The sequence below is a fragment of the Xenopus tropicalis genome, chromosome 1 (genome assembly GCF_000004195.4).
Source record: "Xenopus tropicalis strain Nigerian chromosome 1, UCB_Xtro_10.0, whole genome shotgun sequence".
Taxonomy (NCBI): domain Eukaryota; kingdom Metazoa; phylum Chordata; class Amphibia; order Anura; family Pipidae; genus Xenopus; species Xenopus tropicalis.
Window position 1 is genome coordinate 118,067,645 of NC_030677.2, and position 23,592 is coordinate 118,091,236.

Below are 23,592 nucleotides of genomic sequence, written 5' to 3' on the forward strand. Positions count from 1 at the left end.
TCCCAAACTTTGCAGTCAGTCAGTCACTGGGTGACTACGCATTCAAGTTTTTTTTAAAAAAAAACGCACAATGGGAGGGGCCAACAACAGCCAATCAAATTTTACCCATTGACTTTTATGGGAAAATTGAAACTGCTGCCAATCTTACAGCTTTGAGGCTACACTCCCCAAACTTGAATCACATAGTCATGGGGTCAGCCTGCATGAAAATATGATGATTGTTGAATGCCCAAAAGTGGGCGGAGCTGTGAACAACCAATCAGATTTTACCTATGGACTTGTGGAAATCCAACCTGCTGCCATTCTCACAGTAATAACATCAGGGTCCCCAAACTTTGCAGGGTTAGGCACCAGGTAACTGTGGTTCAAGGTAAGAAAAAGTGGGTGGAGCCACCAACAGCCAATCAGAGTTTACCTATTGACTTTCAATGAGGAAATCCAACCTGCTGCCATTCTCACAGTATTAACACCGGGGTCCCCAAACTTTTCACAGTTGGTCACTAGGGGACTGCAGTTTTAGTTTTGAAAAGTGGGCGGAGCCACCAACAAACAATCAGATTTCACCTATTGATTTTTATTGGTTTGTTGCCAGGGTTCCCAAACTTTGCATAGTCAGACACTGGGTGACTACTTTACGCATTTAAGGTTTTTTGTATTTTTGTAAGTGGGTGGAGCCCACTTCGTACGCAAGGTTAGAAAAAGTAGGCGGGGCCGCCAAAAGCCAATCACATTTCTGTCATTGTTTTAAGTGGGGAAATTTTAACTGCTGCCATTCTCACAAGTTTAATGTCAGGGTCCCCAAACTTTGCACAGTTTGTCACTGGGTGACTATGTTCCAAATTTAGAAAAGTCGGCGGGGCTAACAACAACCAATCAGATTTCACCTATAGACTTCATAGCTTTAAATTTGAACTGCTGCCATTCTTTAAATATTAATACTAAGGTCTCCAAACTTTTCAGAGCTAGTCACCTGGAAACTGTGGTTCAGAGTTAGGAAAAAGTGGGAGGAGCCAACAACAGCCAATTAGATTTTAACTATTGATTTTAAATGGGGAAATTCAACCTGCTGCCATTCTTTTCATTCACAGTATTAACACCAGGGTGACTAGGGGGCTGTATTTTTTAGGTTTTAAAAAGTAGGTGGAGTCACCAACAGCCAATCAGACTTCACCTATTGATTTTTTTTTTTAAATTTAAAATGCTGCCTTTCTCACACTATTTATGTCAAAGTTCCCAAACTTTGCAAAGTCAGTCACTGGATGACTACATATTCAGGGCTAGAACAAGTGGGAGGAGCCACCAACAGCCAATCCATTTCCACCCATTAGATTTCATTGGTTTATATTTAAACTGATTCCATTATTTAAATATTAATTCCAGGGTTGTTAAAGTTTCCAGAGTTTGTCACTGGGTATTTGCCGGTCAAATTTTTTTTTTTAAAGTGTGCGGAGCCACCAACAGCCAATAACATTTCGTCTATTTACTTTCAATGGTGAAGTGTAAAATGCTGTCAGTCTCACAAATTTTATGCCTGAGTCCCGAAAATTTGCAAACTTGGTCACTGGGGGACTGCAGTTCAAAAATAGTAAAAGTGGGCTGGGCCACTAACAGCCAATCAGATTTCATCCATTGAATTTTATTGGTTTAAATTTAAACTGCTGCCGTTCTTTAACTATTAATCCTAGGGTCCCTAAACTTTGCAGAGTTAGTCACTGGGTAACTGCAGTTCCAGGTTAGAAAAAGGGGGTGGAGCCACCAACCGCCAATCAGATGTCACTTGTTGACTTTCAGTGGGGAAATTTAAGTTGCTGCCATTCAGACACTATTAAAACCAGGGTCCCCAAACTTTGCACAGTGGTTTTTACTGTATAACTGTGGTCCAAGGTCAGAGAAAGTGGGCAGAGCCCATTCAGTGATGTCATGTTTTTCAACCCAACATGAAGTTTGTTCTCAAACTTCCCTTTCTAGTTCTATTCTGGGACCTCTACATCAGAGTCCTGCAGTGGATCGGGTACCCATGGCTTACCCACAAAGCAGGTACCCTGCGAGTTGCAGGTAGCATTTTCAGATGGGGTTGTAGGTCTTATCTATATTTCTTATCTTATCTTGTATTACCGTATATTACCCATATATTACTATTTTAAAACTTTTTGTCCCTACCCTGCCCGTTTCCGATGATGCCACTTCTGATTGATCAGGACTCTAGTCAGCATGCGTAAACATATTTATATTGTGCATTATTCGGTTTAGTAGACCCCTTGGCTTTCATATATAGGGTGTTTTTTGTTTGTAGCTAATGTCATTTAGGAGATAAGATGTTGTAAATTGCAGACTTTGAAATGCTTTGAAATGATTTTTTAAACTTTTGGAACCTTGCAGTTGGGTTGTTAAGAGTTTAGATTTCTCTGAATGTGCTCTTTCCAAAAATGTTTGGTTTCCTGGGTTAAACCTACTGTAAGTAGAATTTATGCAGATTTCTGGAGTGGTACTTTGTAAATTTGATTTTCTGGGAGTTTTTGACCCATATAAATATATAAAAACATATTTGGTATATTTTTAGGTATGACTAAAATCTGTTACTCTACTATAAAAAAAATAAGAGTTATTTGGTATTTAAAAGCCTACAGTATATCTCATAGCAGAAAATTACACAAAAAGTCCAGCAGATTTTTTAAAGCAACCATACCTTAAAAACAAAGCCCTCTCCAAGAAATGCACAGAAGAGCATACATTATGTAATAATTGTCTGCCAATACATATAACTGAAGTGTGAAAGGGTTAAAAGCATAACTTTTCCAAAATGCACTTAATTTTGCTGCTACAAAATGCAAATTATTAGGCTTTCTCCTTCCAGTCTATCAAGGCTGAACATATTCTGATGAGAGTATAAGACCTTATATTTTACCTTGCTGTTACTAGTAAACATATTCATTCAACACATTCAACATAAGTCTTGCTTAGAGGTATTTGTTTATGTTTTAAGCAAAATCTGCTTTGGTTTTGCACACATTTGAAAACCTCAAAGGAGCAATCAATAAACACTGAAGTGTCATTGCCTTTTTTCCGTATTTTCCCCTTCTTTTAATCAAACAGAGAGCATCAGGGCAACAGCAAGAAATAAACAACTTAGTTCAGAGAAAAATAGCTGTAGATGAAGAAAATACACTCCTGAAGAAGGAACTGAATGACCTCCACGAAAAATTAAAAGATAAAAGTCAAGAACTTAAGGTACATCATCTTAGAACATTTTCAAGTGTTGTCTTGTTGTGAAGTTTCCTGCTTCAAGCTGGGTGCCACTGTGTGCCATGGAAAGGGACATGCACTGCAAAAGAATTGCCCGAGGCCTTGATGTACTTTGCAGTAAATCCTCATACAGCTAACTTCATGTTACTGCTTTAAAGACAAGAATCTAAGGCTTATAGCTTTTAGATAAATAGTTAATGATGGGAATGGAGCAAACGAAAGTAGTGTGAATATGTGGCTTCTTTTAATTACAATCTGATGGGACTGGTATTATTTATTGATAAAGCCGAGGTCTGGAATGATATGTCTGTGTGGGTCTCAAAAATAGCTGGGGACATCATCAAAGGCATTTTGATCAATTAAAGGATTCCTTGCAAATTTGTGCTCATCAGAGCTGTCAAGTAGTTAGAAAAATAGGTCCTTTTCACCTGCACGACTGAAATTAATAAAACTGCAGAACTACCCATACGGGCTTTAGGGGCCAAGGTCACTTGTGCTTGATCTGTTGATTATAACCTGCACATGTCATTATTTTATGGATTTAATTTGCAGCCTTTTCTTTGTTACAGAGTAATAAAGAGAATACGCAAGAAAAGGAAAAACAGACAGCAGTGATTTTAAAAAATCTAGAGCAGGAAAAGGAGGGGTTGAGTAAGAGATGTGCTGACCTGCTCAATGACCTGGAGAAAGCAAGGAAGCAGGAGGCACAGTGGAAAGCAGACAAATCTGGCATTGATGGCAAAATAAAGGTATAAGGCAGAGTAGATACATTCCCACGTATGATCCTCCAAACTTCACCGTGGCATACACTTATGCTTTGTGTTATTTGCTGTGATAACAACTTATGTATTCAAACATGCCAGTGGGGACCAGCATTCATTTAAATTCCTACACTTAAAACCCACAGCTACTTAAAAATTGATGGCGCAAAGCAGGAAGCTGACATCAAATAGCCATCCTAAAGTCTAATCATTAGACAGTAAAACAGATTCTGTTCATACATATAGCTTAAAGAATACATGCAGTTTTTAATTTTAAGATGTCTCAGGTTTGCAGAACTTTAGTTAATATTTTACATGTTTAATAATAAAGTAATGCATTACACTTTCAATTTTTTTTTAAAATTATATATCTATATAAAATCTGTTCTATGGCTGGGGGTACTTTATGTAATAAATAGAAATGCTTTTTCCACTTATGTGTTATTATTTGAATTATATTTTTGTTATTTTGTATCTTGCATGATTGTATTTAGGATATGGAAGTTGACTTGAAAGAAGCAAGAAAACAGATGGAGGCTATGCACAACAAAATAAATGGGCTGTCATCACAGGTCATTGTAAAGCAGACAGAGTTGGCACAGAGAGAAACTGATTTGACCAGGCTGAGGCAAGTATTTCCAATTAAAGTGTTTGATACAGCAGTCTTAATCCTTGATCATACTCTGATCATACTGCATCTAGCTTGAAGGCACTGCCACATTTTCATGGCTTGGGTGAGGCAATTGGCTTTAGCTTCTCAGTGCACATTTGCGGATGGTGGTGCATATGTTATTAAGTAGTTGAGCCTTTTAATACTGATATAAAAACTTTTTTTTGAAAGGCCCCTAAAGTATTTTGACCAGATTAATAAATACAAGTGTTTTTCTTTCACCTATGTGCGGTAATCTGTGGCCATGCAGCATCTGGGTTAGATGGATTACATTAGCAAAAAAAAAAATCTGCATAAAAGGCTTATAATGGATCATTTGGAATCAGTCTGTCTTCTGCACATTTTGAATATGGCCAGCTAGAATTTTTTTTAACATATTATATGTATATTGGGAATAAGTTTAAAGAAATGTGGGAGATTATACTTTCAGGTATTTAATCTCTTTCTTCTTTAAAAATCTGTTTGACATTCCTCTTAAATGTACTGTATTCCACCCATAGCTTTTTTATCAGTCTTTCTTGGATATTTCTGCTAATGCACATTTGTTCAAATTTTCAGGTTTCATCAAGTATAACTAAGAACATGTTTAACTCTTTAAGTGACAGCCAATTTTTAGCACGTCATTTTTAATGTTCCTTTTATTTAGGAAAGTTTTTGGGGAACACTTCTAGTTAACACAGGAAAAATAACGAGCCTTCTAATGCTACCTTAATTTGTGTATAATTCAACTTCTGATAAGTAATGAGCAATTAGGCTCTGACCGCAAAATTTATACAGAAAGACAAGAGGTCCTCTGCACCCATTATCAATATATATAGGAAATATAGGCATTCCATGCATTACACTACTAAAAACGCCCTTCTGTTTAAACAAAAAAGGGTTTGTTTGTCCATATATTGCAATATTCAAGCTGGTCAGCTACATCAAAGTCATTCCCGGTCTGGCCAGTCCTACACTCACTTTCATCTGATTAATTAAGAATTCTACTGCTTTATTACATTGTTTATAGGGTATCAATTTTGGGAGCTACAACATAGAGATGGCCACTTCAATAAACTATAGCAAAAAAAAAAAAAAAAAGGGAAAGTTGTGCTCACCACTAAATTTTAAACCATTAGGAAGTGGTCACAGCCTCATTGTACCGCCAGTCTTCCGCCTAGTGGGGGCAAGCACACTTTAGGTTGAACTGAGTTCCAGCATGCTATACCCTTCGATTATTTGTTGAAGGAGACCGCTTAAGAAATTTTTTTAGAATCTCTGGAAATATTGTCTTCCCTTTCTTTAATTGGCACTGTCATAAAGACAACCATCTGTCAAGGGTCACTATGCCCTATGCCCTGCAGAATTAGGCTTTCTATTTGTGTACAGAAGTTTTATGGGTTTTATGGTTTTATGTTATGGGGTTTCTAAAGCTTTGCCATAAAAAGCAAATCGATTTCAGCTGTTTAACTTAGATGGCATGTAAATCACTCCCTTGAGTTCTAGGCCAAAGATTTGGCCGAATACATGTCCTAAGTTGCATATGCAAATCAGGATAAGGAGGCTAAAAGAGAACTGCGAAAAATGTTCAACTTTATGTGACAAAGTCACGTGATTTTAAGGATTCAGATTCAGTTTGCCTGCAAACGCTCTTTAACCCTTCCTTATCCTGATTTGCATATGCAGCTAAATTATATGAATTGGATACCAGGTTTTGGCACACTACCTTAAATGTCTTTGTCATATCTCATAATGTAGGTTACCTTAATGTATAGAAGTATCATAAAGGATTTTAATCTAGAAGGGCTGATTTGCCTTTTCCCTCTAATAAAACAGTACCTTGTCTATGAGGTTTAGGTCAAAATGTTTAAAGTGATACTGACTCCAAAAAAAAAATTATTTTAAAAATATGAACCTACTTCCAAACCTACCTATAGGTCATGTTGACTGTTTTTTCCTAAAAGTCCTATTTCTCTACATAAATCCTACTAAAGATCCTGAACCCGACCAGTCTGGCAACCCAACTGTAACTTCTCAATCTGTCAAAAGGACTATTTCATAAACTGGGAGGATTCAGCTTGGCGTTTGCTTCAAAGAGTTCCCCCTCCCTCACTCTCTCCTCGCAGCGCATTGTGAACTAGATAGCAGGCAGGCTTGACCTTACTATTGCCTGCCTGCTTTAAAGGGCTCTGCCCCCCCTCTCTGCTCTTCCCACGAAGAATTAAATAGCAGGCCAGCTTAAGCTCTCCCGTGCCCCCCCCCCCCCCCCCCATTACACATAAACAATGGAGCTGAGCTTGTCACACACCGGCTGAAAGCAGAAGGGGCGTTGCAGGTTTGTGATTGGGCATATTTATTCACGTGGGAGGCATTTAAATTAAAACCCGGAAGAGGGGAACAAACATGGCTGTAATTTGTGCTACCATAATTATGAAGTGAAAAAACTTTGCAGATTTAGTTTATAAGGAATTTAAAGCTGATACAAATTAAAACACAACAGCAGGTGTAAAAAAATTTTTAATTGGCTGTCAGTATCACTTTAAGATTTCTTAGTAAGTCTAGCTACTTTAGACATACCACTACTTAAAAGGTATTATTTTGCACAGTGTTAACTTAGCTTGTACTGTAGATATTACTTTTAATTAAGTATAATCTTGTGCCTTTACCTAAACAATATTTAAGCACCAGTGTGGTGCTTACCATCCGTTGTCTCTGAAAACAGTGCTGACAAATACAGATGCAACTTTTCCATTCTAGGAGCACAAAGACCTTCCTTTTTTTTTAAATTTTATTTTATTTTAACTGTCGTCGCATATGACAATTACTCTCCTCTACTAATAACTGAGCAACAATTCAAGTAATTGGGAAGTCATCTAGGTTGAGTAGTGGTATTTTCATAACCATCAAAAGTAGTGGTAAACAATCCATATGCCATAGCCCTACAGATGGTTCTGTTTCTGGTTGCTGTATAATTTCCAGACTATAGACTGTCTATTCGCTTTTATACGGCAATACTGTCATCTATTGAAATGTGGATTGTTTTCTTTCTTCAGTTTATGTTGATTTAATACAGGTATCAGACCCATTATCCAGAAAGTTCCGAATTACGGAAAGGCCATCTGCCATAGACTCTATTTTAATCAAATAATTCACATTTTTAAAAATAGTTTCCTTTTCCCCCTGTAATAATAAAACAGTACATTTTACTTGATCCCAACTAAGATATAATTACCCCTTATTGGAGCCAAAACATTCCTATTGGGTTTAATTACTGTTTAAATATTTTTTTTTTAGCAGACTTAAGGTAGGAGATCTGAATTACGGAAAGACCACTTATCTGGAATACCTCATGCCCCAAGCATTCTGGATAACGGGTCCCATACCTTACATATATGGTCTTAAATAACTTTTTGAGTTATCATTTGTTCTTGCAACAATATAGATGTTCTGCTCATAGTTGCTATTAGCCATAGCCATGATAATAAGAATCTTAGCTGAAACATATAGCTGAACCTTTTTTTAAATGCCTTTGTGGAAAGTTCAGTTAAAGCCACTATGATCTGACAGCTTTCCTACTATTAGCTACAGTGTCCTGCTGTTTGGCCTCGCTTCTGCTTTGAAGAATGTAATGACTGCACACTGGGAAAAGTTCACTCTATAAGGAGAAGCTTTTACATGATCAGCAATATAGAGTTGATGACTTGTTGCAGCTCAGTTTTCTAAAGAGTGTGGCTAGTAAAACCCTTGAAACACTACATTGTCTAAAGAAAAAATGTCTGTAATAGCAGAAGCCTGTTTTTGTTCTGAAAATTTTATTTATTATTATTTTTTTTTAAACATTGATGCAAAAGCGTGAGCTAATGCACAGGGCATGTAGAAAGGACAAGGCCCTAGTGCAGGCTGTACCCCCCATGGCCATATGACCGGTAAGTCAAGGGGCAGGTGGAGGAAAGCTTATGTTCTTTTTCCCGCTTGCCCCGCACTAGGAATGCTGCAGATTTCTGCCCCCTGAAAAGGAGCACATAGGCCTGTTGAAATACAGGAAAGGAACAATGCAGTGTGCAAATTGCAAAAAAAAAAGTTGATTATGGAATTCATTGAACGGTGTGTAGTAATGCATAGGTAGTGCACAGTCTTACAAGGCCTTTGGGAGAATACCAAAGTCATTTGTCTAGAGGAGGTCATAGCCCTCATACTGAAGGACATCCAGCCTGGGTTTTTACAAATAGGTGTGATGTATTTTCTGACATAATTTGTTTCATCAGGTAAGGTGTGGCAAAGTTTAAAAGACTCTATTTTCAGTGATTAGGGTGCCTAGTTTAGCATCTGCTCTTATAGCCTGGTCGGTATTTTATACTATGATTATAATATAGGGTTTATGGATAGTACTTCATTTAGCCATGGTACATGGATAGATAAAAAGGCATCTTTGGAACAGTGGACCTTGCTTATTTTACACTGTGCTATAGCCTTCTTGCTGTAAGGTTCTTTCACTTAAGAAAGCCAATAGTGTTTTTCCCCTACTTTGTACCTACAGTCATTAATCAGCAGTCAAGGTACAATGATCTAGGACATATCCATTTGTCTCTAATGGTATCTAATGATTTACAGTTACATTTCCCACAGTGTATTGACGTTTGGTGACATTTTTTGCAGGTCAATGGACCTGGAAAAAAAGAAGACTGGAAAGCGAGCAGTAAATGTAAAGTCTGAAACACATTCTTTTAGTAACCTTTAGTGTGAGATGGTTTCTTTTAAGCAAATGCACTTTTGGTGACATCATATAAAGATTCAGTGTTTGTCAGGAGTATAGGAATATGTGTCTCAAGACTCTGAGTAAATCATTACTTCTTCTCTTCACTGACAGAGGCAGATTCACTTACTGACCTGTTACCTCTGCTTGTCAATGCAGTATACTGATATTTAGGGTGCAGAGCTAAAATAATTACAATTTATACATAGTCTACTTTTGTTTTTGTATTAAAGATCATCATACACTTGTATTTAACTATTAATCTTAACCACCACTGAAAAAAATCTGAAAACTGAATCTACATATATAAATCTTGTGTGTAAATTATAGAAGATACAAAACAATCACTACGAAAAAACAGTTTTCAGAGAGTGGAAAAGTAAAATATGCCACTTCCCTTTTGCTCATTCTGGTAAAATACCTACGTTATGCTTTACAGTATTCATAAAGATTAAGCCTAATTGTTAAGCATGCATTGCACTAGCTTGGGAGAGTACACTTTGCTTTTCTGAGTGCATTGTTTGTAGGTTTTGCACTCGTGTTTTTAACCTGCAACATGTGGGCACTATCTGCCTTACACAGTCTAATTGTAAAATACTTTTGTCTTGCAATAAATAGGAGCATTTTCCACAAGTTGCTAGATGGAAAATGTATAGCCTTCTTTTTTTCTCGGGTTGGTTTGGGTGCAGCCCATCGTATCAAGAAAAGTATATATGGATATAAACATTCAAAAATTAAGTAAAAAATTATACATTTATAATTCACTTCTGTGGCAGAGAGATTCAGTTGAGTTACTGTATTGGTGATAACTAATGAAAAATGTGCATGAGTTAAGTCATTTTGTAAAATAACAGAATAAACTTCAATGGGAGTTAATTTAATCTCAACTGCAAGGTTTACCTAGGGCCTGGTAACCGATAGCCACAAATCTTGACTGTGATTTGCTCTTGTGAGCTGGGAGGTATGCAGCTGTGTGGGCCCCCTTGGGCCTAGGAGCTCGTTGGGCCCAATAGGTTCATTCAATTTAAGGCTGGCCATGTACATTTGCAGAAAAGGGGAGGCAGCTACATCTGCTGAAGGTTCTCCAAGGTAGTCTTATTATATTCATTGTTTAATTTACATAATAGGGGTTTTGATTTCTTTTCACTGTAGTTATATTTTTACTAGAAATCTTTGTGGAAGGATTAATAAGTTTATACTTTTATGTACCTGTTAAATAAGTGAGCACCTTGTTATTGTGTAACCATATAGATTGTAGTTTGACAATTATGACTATTATAACATTAATTATAAAGTGCCAACATATTCACAGCACTGTGCATATCCCAAGATTTTTCTATATGCCAGTCAATTATGTTAATAATGATACTTTAAAGGGATACTTATCTGTATTTACAAAAAGATTTGAAACAGTAGTGATATGGATTCTGGAGCTGCATTGTTCAGTCTGTAGGGGAAAGTGCATGTGCTCAGTCTTATATATAATGTGCCACCACCACATTCCATTCATTCAAAGGGTTAAGAATTGGTTATCTTGGTAAAATTAAAAAGGTAAGGGTAGATATTTGAGATTGTGATTCATTCTGAAAGGTATACAGTGCTATTAATGCAGACTGTGCAGACTATTTTTAGATATCTAGCCGGTAAGAAGACACAAGTGAACTTGATAGACAAGTCCAGCTGAAACAAACTGTCATTTGGTTTCCTTGGGTTCATTAAAGGGGAACATTTGCTACATAAGGACACCGTGAGATCTTGTTTGTATCGTATATCAGTCAAGTCATCTTTGCACAAAAAAATCAGAAACAGAAAATAAGTCTATACATTACATGTATGATGCAAAGAGGAGTTGTCAAAGGAGTCACTAATATAGGGATATAAGTAAAAAATAAAAGAGAACTGCTTCATATATCTAGAATTAGCGCGGCATACAAATTATAATTGGGAAGTGCATGCGGAACATAAATAACAATTATTGGTTGTATGTTTGCATTGCAATTAATTTAGAATGGAATGTATTACTTTAATTTCCATACAACAGAAGATTTATCATCATCTAAAGTTCATAGGAATTGACATATAAAAGGCAATAAATGCTTATGCTTCATGTTTTTTTGTCCTTTATATCTTGAATTGTTGGAACAGGAAGGAGTTGCAAGAACTGCAAAATCTATACAAGCAAAGCAATGAACATGCATCACAGCAAGCTGAGCTGATCCAACAGCTTCAGGCTCTCAATTTGGATACTCAAAAGGTACTAAGAAATCAGGAAGATGCTCACACCACTGAAACAATCTCATACCAGAAGGTATGTATTGCTAAATATTCTTCTTCACATATAAATATGTCATACACCAGTGGTTCCCACACTGTAGGTTGTTTGATTGTGAAAGACATTATTAGGTGATATCTAGAAGTAATGACCATTTGCTCGAAGGCCAGTTAGGATGAGAATTAGTTGACACCAAGTTTCATCCTAAATATTTTTGATCAATGGCTGGTGCAGCATTTTTTTTTCTTTTATTTGTAGTCTTGTTGTCATCTAAAGGGGCCCTGAACAATGCTTATTTTCTCCAAGGGAGTATTGATCTGTTAAACTCTGACGTCTACTTTTAAAAACCATTGCACACATGTATAGTATAAAATGTAAGCATTTCACAATGTTCTTTGACCATAATATAGTCTAATATAGAGATTTGTAATTTTTTTTTTTTTTTTTGCATTACCTTCTTAACAATATATTAGTGTATATAATGAGTAAATTTCACTTGTAAAACACCTGTGATCGATACTGAAAGAAAAACAAACAGCCATTAGCAAACTGGTATCAGACTTTATGTATCTTACTCATTAACAACCTAGTAAGCTGTTTTTTAAGGCATATAGGTCATTCATATCTACTTTAATAGGTCTATTTATATTTACAGTCTCTATATATGTATTATTATACTATTGTTATTATTTGTATCTTTATTTACTAATAAAGTACCTTACTAATATCATATCATAAAAAAAAAAAATATGGTAAAAGTCATTTTCAGAACTGAATGTGGACAAGAGCAGTCTATAGTCCTTGTTTACTCAAGAATAAGTTTTAAAACATACCCTCTTAGCAATGTTTCTCTGGTATTTGAATGTCCTTTGTAATGGCTTTATTTTACCTGTGTTCATGTGCATCTCTATGTTAGAATGGGCAGTATTTGAATCCATCTGTATCCAGTGAAGCATTAAACATTTACAGGGCTAGACCGCCTTTAGCTAATCAGAGGATTAGAACTTCTGCTAATATGAAAATGTCCAACTGCCACAGGAACGTAATATATTTTTTTAAACATGCCCTGTTGTTCCTGAAGTGTTTATGAAAATATCTACACACACTTTTATATATACATTTTTTTGCTGGCAGCTTTATAATGACTTGAATGTCTGTTATGATATGGCAAAGTCCAGTGAGGCTCAACTCCGGCAGAGTAATATTGCTCTCACAGACCAGATACATCAAAAGGAACAGCAGATTAGCCAGCTTCAAGTGAAACTGCAAGAAGCCCTCAGTGCATTACCCAAGTCACCTCAAGAACCTCAGGTACAGCATTAGGATCTGTAATGTATTTATATTTTATGAGTGCTTCACCGGACCAGCATTATTATTAGATATGGGTTTCTTTCTCTTTCTATTGTGGATATTGACATTCTCTTTTAACCTCTTGACTGCAGAGAGTTGCAGACAGCACACATTGGGTAAGGTATCCTCTTTGCAGCAGGGAGAACCTCACATTAGCCATTAGTGAACCCTGTATTAGATGGTGTATTAATTATACATGTTTACAGAGAGAATGTGAAAATAACCATTGTATAGTAACATCTTGCTGCACAGTACTGCTAGGTTGAATACACATTGCTTAAAGTAAGGATTGTGTGGGATTTACTAAAAACAGTGCTAATGCTAAAAATGTTCTTCTTTTTTCAAAATGTAGCGTATTGCAAAACAGGACAAGTAGGGTTTGTATACAGCTGGTTTTATGCTGCCTACATTTTTGCAGGCATTGCAATCTGATAAAGTAATTCTTCAATTCGTTGATGCCTGTCATAGAGGCACCACATCAGATGCACGTGATATTTGGTGTTGCTTTAAGAGGTTAGACACTCCAGTGCTTAGTCTCTCACTTGTATTAACACATAGCTTAGACTAGTGCCACTGCTTTCTAAAGACAGCTCCAACACCCAGAAAAACTTACAGTTGCCAGGCACAATTACTTCAAGTATGGTCAAATCGCTAACTATCATGAGTCAACACTATTCTGTTTCATAGCATTTAACACTAATTCACCAAACACCTCAGCAGTAAATGGGTTGATAATTCAGTCCCCCAAAAACATCCCTCCTGATTGTTGGGTATGGAATAATCCTGTTTGTTGTGAACCAGGAAGCATGTGACGTCCACATAGCCAGTATTTAATTTATGAGGGTGTGAACCCCAAGTCAGAGGGTATATGGATCTGTTTTTGTAACTTATATATTGTCCCATAACTGACCCTGCATTTCTTGCTTCGCCAGCTTTTTCCTTTGATAATTAATTTAAAGGGAAACAAAATGTTGTTAGCTTCCTAGAGAATTCTGTCCTAGCCAGTCTTGTAACAAGACAAATGCATCTCCTACTTATTTCCTGCTGAAATGTCTATGGATTTCTGTTTGCTTAAGAGCAAATGATCCCAGTTTACAATGCTAGAACGCTACTGCCCTGTCATGAAGGGTAAAGCCTATGTGGGCATGTAATAAAAGGTGCAAAATTTGCCCCAGACCAAACGATTGATCACATTTACAGGATGCAGGCCATCGGGGCATGGGCTGCATCAATGCTTGTTGCCTGGACGGGATTTTGAAACCTGCCTGATCGATGTCTGCACAATTTTCACACAATATCAAATGAGTAGAACCATCAGAGGACCCATACACGGCCGATAAGCGGTTGGTCGGCAGCTTTTATCGGCCTGTGTATGGCCACCTACCGTAGAAGGGCTGATTTATGAAAGTCCGGATTTCGGAAATTTTGTAAAAGTACGTTTGGGAAAAATTCGGATGAAATCTGAAAATTTTTGATGTGCATTAATTGCACGAAAAATCACACCGTGGTCGTGCGAAAATATCAGGATACGATCCGAAAGTTCCGAAATTTTCATATCCGAACCATCGTAAACCGTGCGGAAAACTTTCTGACTTTGAACCTTCAGTGTATGTTTTTGGAAGCCTCCCATAGGACTCAATAGCACTCTGCAGCTCCAACCTGGCCAAAAGAAAGTTGCGATACTGAAGCTTGAATGAATTCCAAAACTTACATACTGGTTTCTAAAACTTGGAAAATATACGAAGTTTTAGCATTTGGGCTCAATCATAGTTTAATGAATAGGCCCCTTAGTCTTTACAAAGAGCCATTGAGGCCCCCTTCTACCTGCCCAGCCTATTGCCCTCTGTTATGTACAGTATGAAGCAAAGAACCTAAATTTTTTGCTGTTTGGCTTACTCTCAAATAACCTTTGTCCACCTTTGCACTGGTTTTGGTTTTAGCCAGTATTCTTTATCAGTTGGGACAATTTATAGCAAGGAATGCAACTTAAATAGTATTCAAAACCACCAGGAAGCTTTGGTGCATGGTGTCCGTTTTAATTATTATAAAATTGTATAACATATTACAATATATGTTATATAGTATAATGATATACTTTTAGTAATAATTTTTCTATAAGGTTAGATCTATTGTCAGATTCTGTGAAAGAAACACATTGGAATACTGAAGGTTTATTTGCTTTGATTGTTTATTTCCTAGTTTTGCTTATGACCTAGATCTTGGAAGCACTCTAAAATAAGAAGAAAGTAGAATAAAGATTGAGGCCTTTTTTATACAGTGCAAATACAGCTGTACTCAGATTTTGCTTCTGCAAATCACAGAGCCCAAGAGCTCCTGAAAGAATGTCAAGCAGGATTATTGTCCTTCCTCGCAGTACTTTCTGTTCTGCTTACTCTTCATGCTAATAACAGCTTTAGCATTTATTTTCATAATAAAATTCTTTTTAAGAGTTAAGCAATTCAGATTTTGCTCTTCGAAATCTTTTTCTTCAAAAACTCCAGTGAAGAAACAGTTTTTACCAGATGTGTAAATAAGTGATATATTTTTGTAGCAAACATAATATTTAATATGTAAATAAGTGATATATTTTTGAGCTAAACATAATATTTAAAGTAGGGCTTTTGCCTAAAACATGTATGTTACTCAAGAATTTTTTCGTAAAGTATGTATCTATGTATTCCTAATATTGGATTTAATCTTTTTCACTTATTGTATAAAGTGGTCAGAATTGTGGATAGAATACCACAATTTCAAAGAAAAGTGGTTGGATTTAATCAGAACCAGATGCTACTAGCAAATCCACACTTAAGCCTGTGACACAGTGAGTGTGTTATTCAGCAAAGCTATATATACTCATATGTAAAAACTTAGAAGAATATTATCAGCACTATGAAATGTTGAGTCTATTCAAATACTTATGTCACGCATAGTAACCTGGTTCAGTGATATAAGATCTAAATCCTATAGAGTCCATTTTTTAAAAAAAATTATTTACATTTTTTGCCATTTATTATGTCCATAATGAGTGAGCTGGTGCACTTACATTGTGCATATGTATGTGCCCCAACATGCCCACCTGCACTGGGGGGCAGAATACTTGCAAGAGAGATTTTATTTTAAAATCATTATTGTTACCCATCACAATTGCAGGCTGTGTTAGCCTACACCACCGGCTGAGAGTAGTAAACACTTTGTTTTGTTTTTGAACAAAGGCATCTATTTTTTATGTTTGTGGGTCATTTAAACATTGTCCCAATTTCCAACTTTTTTTCCATTGTCAGTTTAACAGACTCAGTGTCCTATAAATTCACTAAATTTAGTGAAGTAGATGTTTATATATTATAGGTAACAAAGAAATATCTGTATTAGGTAGATCTTTTGTGGCTCAGTATACTTATCTTAGCAGTGTTACTGGTTTCTCATTAATGACTTGTTTCTGAAAATGTTTCAACTGTATGTGCATTTGTGCAATTATAAGGCTAAAATGACAGCCTGCCTGACTGATATCTGGTTAAGGTTCTGCCAAATATCTCAAGGTAAGTTATGAAAATCCATGATGCAAGCATCACACTGGCCTATTAGAATGTCACACAGGGCAATAAGCTGAATTTAGCCACCCAAGTGTCTCTAGCTCTGTGGGCAGCCAACAAGACACTCAAAATTGCCACCGATTTATTTCTCACATCGCCTGCACACTGTAAACAAGTGATTCACATAGGAAAGAACGGCGGTTGATTTCAAGTATTTTGTTACCTGCTACGCTGTAAAATGCTCAGGCTACAAAATGCATGTGATTTTGCCCAGGGCAACCAATCAGTAATTAGATTTCAACAGTTAAAAAACCAAAGCAAATCATCTGATTGGCTGCTATGAGCAACATCACTGTAAATGTTTCACTCCACTTTTTACACAGCATGATAAATATACCCCATGATGTGGTCCTTTCCCAACAGTCCTGCTTAGAGCCCTATTGTTACCCACATGTTACCTAAGGGTCTAATTGGGCATAACTGCTTCTTAGATGAACTTGTCAAACAAACAGATTTTTGCATTTATACCTAGCTAAACTATCCTGTGTAATCACCCTACAAACACACACATTAAAATGGTATTGTTTAGATATGTAGTTTATGTTTAATTAAAATTGGAAGTGTATGATTAATAAATATTTAATTGTGTTTACTGAACAAATGTGGCCTGCGTCTAGCTGTCTTGTTTCTTACGTTTCCACACACACCTGCTGACATCAAAGATTGGTTTAGTGGAGAAAGCATCTACAGAAACTCTGTAATTAACTTGAATTGAATATTTTTATTTGTAATGGAAGATCTGACAGTTGTATGCTTTCTGTTGATATATAATTCAGTTGCAACTGGTAGAACGTTCTTTTAATTCTCGAATTTAAGTCGGCAGGAATCTTCTCAGTAAAAAATTTCTGCTGAAATGTTCAAAGGGTTGATCAAAGTGGAGCACTGGTAACAGCAACTCGCAAAATATGTTCAAGACATTCTTATTTGGGACCAGTAACAGGTGCTACAGACTAAACCTTTCAGATTTTTAGATCATTCTCAAACACTGTGATGAAAACCAGTTCTTTAAGGCAGTTATTGTTTGATTTGTCATCACACAACTAAAAAAAAAAATTAGCTGAATGATTTACATAGTAAGTTGGGTTGAAAAAAGACATACGTCCATCAAGTTCAACCATAATGCCTATATATAACCTGCCTAACTACTAGTTGATCCAGAGGAAGGCAAAAAACCCCATCTGAAGCCTCTCTAATTTGCCGCAGAGGGGAAAAAATTCCTTCCTGACTCCAAGATGGCAATCGGACCAGTCCCTGGATCAACTAGTACTAAAAGCTATCTCCCATAACCTTGTATTCCCTCACTTGCTAAGAATCCATCCAGCCCCTTCTTAAAGTTATATAATGTATCAGCCAGCACGACTGATTCGGGGAGGGAATTCCAGAACTTCACAGCTCTCACTGTAAAAAATCCTTTCCGAATGTTTAAATGGAACCTCCCTTCTTCTAAACGAAGTGGGTGCCCTCGTGTCCGTTGGAAGGACCTACTGGTGAATAAAACATTAGAAAGGTTATTATATGATCCCTTTATATACTTATACATAGTTATCATGTCACCTCTTAAGCGCCTCTTCTCCAGTGTAAACAGACCCAACTTGGCCAGTCTTTCTTCATAACTGAGACTTTCCATACCCTTTACCAGCTTAGTTGCCCTTCTCTGGACCCTCTCTAACTCAATAATGTCCCGTTTGAGCACTGGAGACCAAAACTGAACAGCATATTCTAGATGGGGCCTTACCAGCGCTCTGTAAAGGGGAAGAATAACCCCCTCCTCCCGTGAATCTATACCCTTTTAATACAGCTCAAAACCTTGTTTGCCCTTGCAGCTGCTGCCTGGCATTGCTTGCTACAGCCAAGTTTATTATCTACAAGGACTCCAAGGTCCTTCTACATTATGGATTTGCCTAGTGCAGTCCCATTAAGGGTATAAGTAGCTTGCATATTTTTACATCCCAGGTGCATGACCTTATATTTATCCACATTAAATCTCATCTGGCACTTAGCTGCCCAGATTGCCAGTTGGTCAAGATCCTGCTGCAAAGATGCCACATCCTGGATAGAATTGACAGGTCTGCAGAGTTTTGTGTCATCTGCAAACACTGATACATTACTTATAATACCCTCCCCTAAGTCATTTATGAACAAATTAAACAAAAGTGGACCCAGTACAGAACCCTGAGGGACCCCACTGAGGACCTTATTCCAAGTAGAGAATGTGCCATTAACAACCACCCTCTGTACCCGATCCTGTAGCCAGTTTTCTATCCATGTGCAAACGACTTCACTAAGACCAATAGACCTTAGCTTAGAAAGCAGTCGTTTGTGGGGAACGGTATCAAATGCTTTGGCAAAATCCAAATAGATTATATCTACTGCATCCCCACTGTCCAGCTTCTTAATTACCTCATCATAAAAGCAATTAAATTGGTCTGACATGACCTGTCCTTCATAAAGCCATGCTGATTACTGCTCATAATGGCATTCTCCACTACATAATTTTGAATGTGATCCATTAACAAGCCTTCAAATAACTTGCCCACCACGGATGTCAAACTTACAGGCCTGTAATTGCCAGGCTGAGATCTTACTCCCTTTTTAAATATAGGAATGACATTCGCCTTCTTCCAATCCCTAGGTACCATACCTGATGAAAGAGAGTCTGAGAATATCAGAAACAAGGGCCACTGCAATTCTGCCCCTAGCTCTCTCAGTACCCGAGGGTGTATTCCATCTGGCCCAGGTGCCTTGTTTACATTTATCGTGTGTAACCCTTTAAGCACCATATCCTGTGCCAACCACTGTGCAGTTAACAGTGCAGCTATTGGGTGGGACTTGGCCCACTGGTTCCTATACTGTATACACAGAAGAAAAGAACTGGTTAAGCACATCTGCCTTTTCTGTATCCGCTGTAACCATATTGTTATTATAACTCAATGGGGCCACACCCTCAACCTGCATCTTTTTACTATTAATATACTTAAAAAACTTTTTGGGGTTAGTCTTGGCCTCGGCCGCGATGCGCTCCTCATTTTCTATCTTTGCCTTCCGGATTGCTGTTTTACAACACTGGTTATAGTGTTTATATTCATTAAACGCAGCTACTGTCCCCTCTGACTTATATTTCTTAAAAGCTTTCCTTTTTTTCCCTATTAACTTCTTTACCTCAGAGTTAAGCCACATAGGGGGTGATTCTTAACACTTCTACTTTTTCTTGTTAATGGAATGAATTGAGAACAGTAATGATTTAATATCATTTTAAATGACAACCATTTCTGCTCTGTGTTTTTATCAGAAAACATAATGCCCCAATCTATGCCCTGAAGCGCTGCCCTTAAGGAGCTAAAATTTGCCTTCCTAAAATTCAGTGTCTTTGTTGCCCCCGTGTAAATTTGTTTCCTGCACTAAACATCAAATGAAATAACATTATGGTCACTATTACCCAGGGGTTCAACCACTTGCACATTTGCTATACGTTCTGGGTCATTAGAGATCACTAGATCTAGTATAGCATGGTTCCTGGTTGGCTCCTCAACAACCTGTGACATAAAGTTGTCATGCAGCAAGTTTATAAACTTGTTCCCAGTTACTGTCCTGGCAGTACTATTGCCCCAGTCAATATCAGGGTAATTAAAATCCCCCATTATTATCACTTGCCCCAAACTAGCAGCCTTTTCTATTTGCAACAGGAGCTGGGCCTCAACCCATAAGGATTCAGCTCCCTCTGTTAACCCCATCACTTCCTCCTTAATATTTGCCTTTAATTCCTGCTTAACGAACAGACACACTCCTCCTCCTTTTCTATTGCCCCTGTCCCTCCGAAACAGTGTATACCCCCCAATATTAACTGCCCAGTCATGAGACTCATTCAACCAAGTTTCAGCAACTCCAATCACATCATATTTCCGCTCCAACGCCAGTACCTCCAGCTCTCCCATTTTACCAGTCAGACTCCTTGCATTGGTAAACATACATTTAATACTGGTTCCGGCGTGAGAATGACGTGTAAACAACTTATGGGCCTCCCTGCCATTATCAGTATCCCGAAGCAAGTCTCCTCCCCCATTTTCCCTTACTATGCCCACTACCTCATCTATCCTGTCTACCACAGAATTTCCCACTGCACCCTCCCCCCCACTCCTAGTTTAAAATCTCCTCCAACCCGCTAGCCATCTTTTCCCCCAAAGCAGCTGCCCCATCATCATTTATTTGAACATTTGATAAAAAGAAGGATACTAATGTGTTTCAATGAGTGCTAGTTATCCAGATGATTGTTTTGCTGATCTTATCTAATTTTGCTCATTTTGATAGCATATTGATATGAATATGAAGCTGTTGGTTATGCTGGGAACACTTGAGAATTAAAAGAATAAAAAAAAAAGATTAGGAAAAAACTAGAACCACATCTGGCCCATAGCTTTAGATTTGGGATCTTTCTGTAATTTGGATCTCCATAACTTAAGTCTGCTAAACATCATTTAAATATTGAATAAACCCAATAGGCTTGTTTTGCCTCCAATGAGGATTAATGATATCTTAGTTGGGATCAAGTCCAATGTTCTGTTTTAAAATTACAGAGAAAAATGATATCTTTTTTAAAAATTAGAATTATTTACTTATAATGGAGTCTATTGGAGATGGCCTTTCCCTGATTTGGAACTTTCTGGATAACGAGTTTCCGGATAAGGGATCCCATACCTGTACATACATGCTCACACTGTAGATTGTGCCACTCACATCATGATTTGGGGATGATCCTTTATATGATGCCTTTAGTGCAGCGGTTCTCAACCTGTGGGTCGGGACCCATTTGGGGGTCGAACGACCCTTTTTTACAGGGGTCGTTCGACACCTTTAGAAAACACATTTCCGATGGTCTTAGGAATAATTTTATCGTTGGGGGTCACCACAACATGAGGAACTGTATTAAAGGGTCGCGGCATTAGGAAGGTTGAGAACTACTGCTTTAGTGTACTACTTGGTGTGGTGGATTTGTTTCAGAGAGAGCTCTTTATGGACTAAAAAGCATTATGACCCCCTGATGTAAGTTGCTATATTTTGTCACAAATATCTGTGTGACAAAATGGCTGTGTGTAGTAGGCCTTAGTTGCCTTAGTTGTTCAACTGCAATTTTCAATAGCCTTTGTTGACAAGACATCTGGGAGTTATAGTTCTCAGCAGCTGAGCATCAAGTTGGCATATCCCTTCTCTCACTCTATTTGCACTTGTTATACATTAGCCTGAATGATTATAGGCACTAATATGCTAATATGCTTTCAAATTAAATTTATTATTAAAGGAATATCCAGTTTAAATGTACAGTTTCATGCTAATAAAATTATTTCAATAATATGAATTAAGCCACAGATTCTTCTTTTTTTTTTTTTTACTGTTGTCTGTTTATAATATAAATTTAGCCTCTAACAGCTTCTTCACTGTTTTTTTTACTATTGCCTGTTAATAAGCGGTAATGCAAATCTGAATTGTGTTAAAATTCCTGCTACACTTCACTTAGGGGTTATTTTGGTTTATTAAAAGGAAGCATCCCTCTATGGTTTGTGAAGTTCTGCTTTGTTTCACTAATGAAATTCTAAACATTTTAGGAAAATTTGGTGTGCAATTACTCAAACTGTTATTACCGGCAGTGAACGCTCAATGACTTAAGGTGGATTAATTAAACTGTAGCTGGCTTGCCATCTGGGTGAAACATATTTAGCTGATTTTCTATGAAAAAGCTTTTTCTTTGAGTAAAGTGTTCTTAAAAGGGAGTTAAGTTGTGTTTTTTCAAAGAAAATTAGCCTCTGCTCAAAGTACATCTACATGTTTTTCTTTGTTTCTTCAGAGGGGCCAATTTTAAACAGTGACTTTTAATGTAATATTTAGAATATGCAGAAGCAATATGCATAGGCAGAGGGTCCGTTTTAATGCAACACTGTAAATATGAAGAGAGAAAGATGACAGGCATGGACCTAATCTGATTCTTGTGACTCTAGTGAATTTGTTAAAATGAGTTCGTTGTTACTGTTCATTAATGAACTTATGCCATATGCTTTAACTATTCTGGTCAATAGCTGATAAAGAAAAGCTCCTATTTAGAAAAAAAAAAGAAACAGCTGGATAAAAATATCCTTCTTTTGGACTTCTATCAGAAGAGCTGTTTTGAATTTAGCAAACTACAACTGAGGCAATATGGCTCACAATTTGTGACCCAAAGGTAGTTGTACATTACTGGAATACAGCCTACTGTGCCTCACATTACACAGATGTGAAGGCCTGATTATAGCGGCTTCATAATTAACAGTGATCCGATTTGTTTTGTGGCATAAATGGTGCATGTGTAGAACATTAGCCATGGCACTCTCATTCAAATTCAACTCAAGGGCTCAGCGGCAGGCGGGTCACGAGCTTCAGGGAGTAGAAGCACAAGCTCCTCCATATGTTCTTGCTGCATCTTACTATGGCTACGAGTGCAAGATAAGTTCCCCAAAGAACCTAATCGTGTTCTGTAATTACAGTGCGGCTTTCTGCTGGCTAGAAATGAGGGAAAAGCTAAAACACTCCCTCATCAGATAATTTGTAAATTACTTTACATGGCGGATGCCTAACTCAGTTGGTTTTCAACTGCTGAAATTATAAATAATTGTAACAGATGTGGCAATATGGCTGGTCTCCAATAAACGAGGCCCTTGGTAATTTGGCCGACCCTTTGACAGGCCAATTTAATAAAATGTGAACAAAATCTTCTTGCTAATAATTTATCATCCTTTTTCCCCACTGAATAAACTTAATTACCCTAGCAGTTAACAAGGTCACACCCAGATGCCAAACTCGGCTCCAGTTTTGATAATGCAATCAGGAACGGAGAGGTGATGACAGTGTTGTTGTTTTTTCATTACCTGGCTTCACACAAACACAGGTGGCGTAGCTTTCTTGTCAGTTTTTAATAATTACAGGCTATTATGGAATGCATAGTTAGCAGA

The 23,592-nt window shown here is 37.3% G+C and overlaps 1 protein-coding gene across 3 annotated transcripts in view; it reads left to right on the forward strand.

Annotated features, from left to right (window-relative positions):
- cntln (centlein) overlaps positions 1-23,592 on the forward strand; it is a 154,250-nt gene that overhangs the window by 29,955 nt on the left and 100,703 nt on the right. For all 3 annotated transcript variants that reach the window (XM_004910865.4, XM_004910866.4, XM_002935668.5), the window contains exons 5-9: positions 3,094-3,228; positions 3,813-3,992; positions 4,499-4,632; positions 11,552-11,714; positions 12,813-12,989. In XM_004910865.4, the coding sequence (XP_004910922.1) occupies positions 3,094-3,228; positions 3,813-3,992; positions 4,499-4,632; positions 11,552-11,714; positions 12,813-12,989 (789 nt within the window). The remainder of the gene's footprint in view (positions 1-3,093; positions 3,229-3,812; positions 3,993-4,498; positions 4,633-11,551; positions 11,715-12,812; positions 12,990-23,592) is intronic.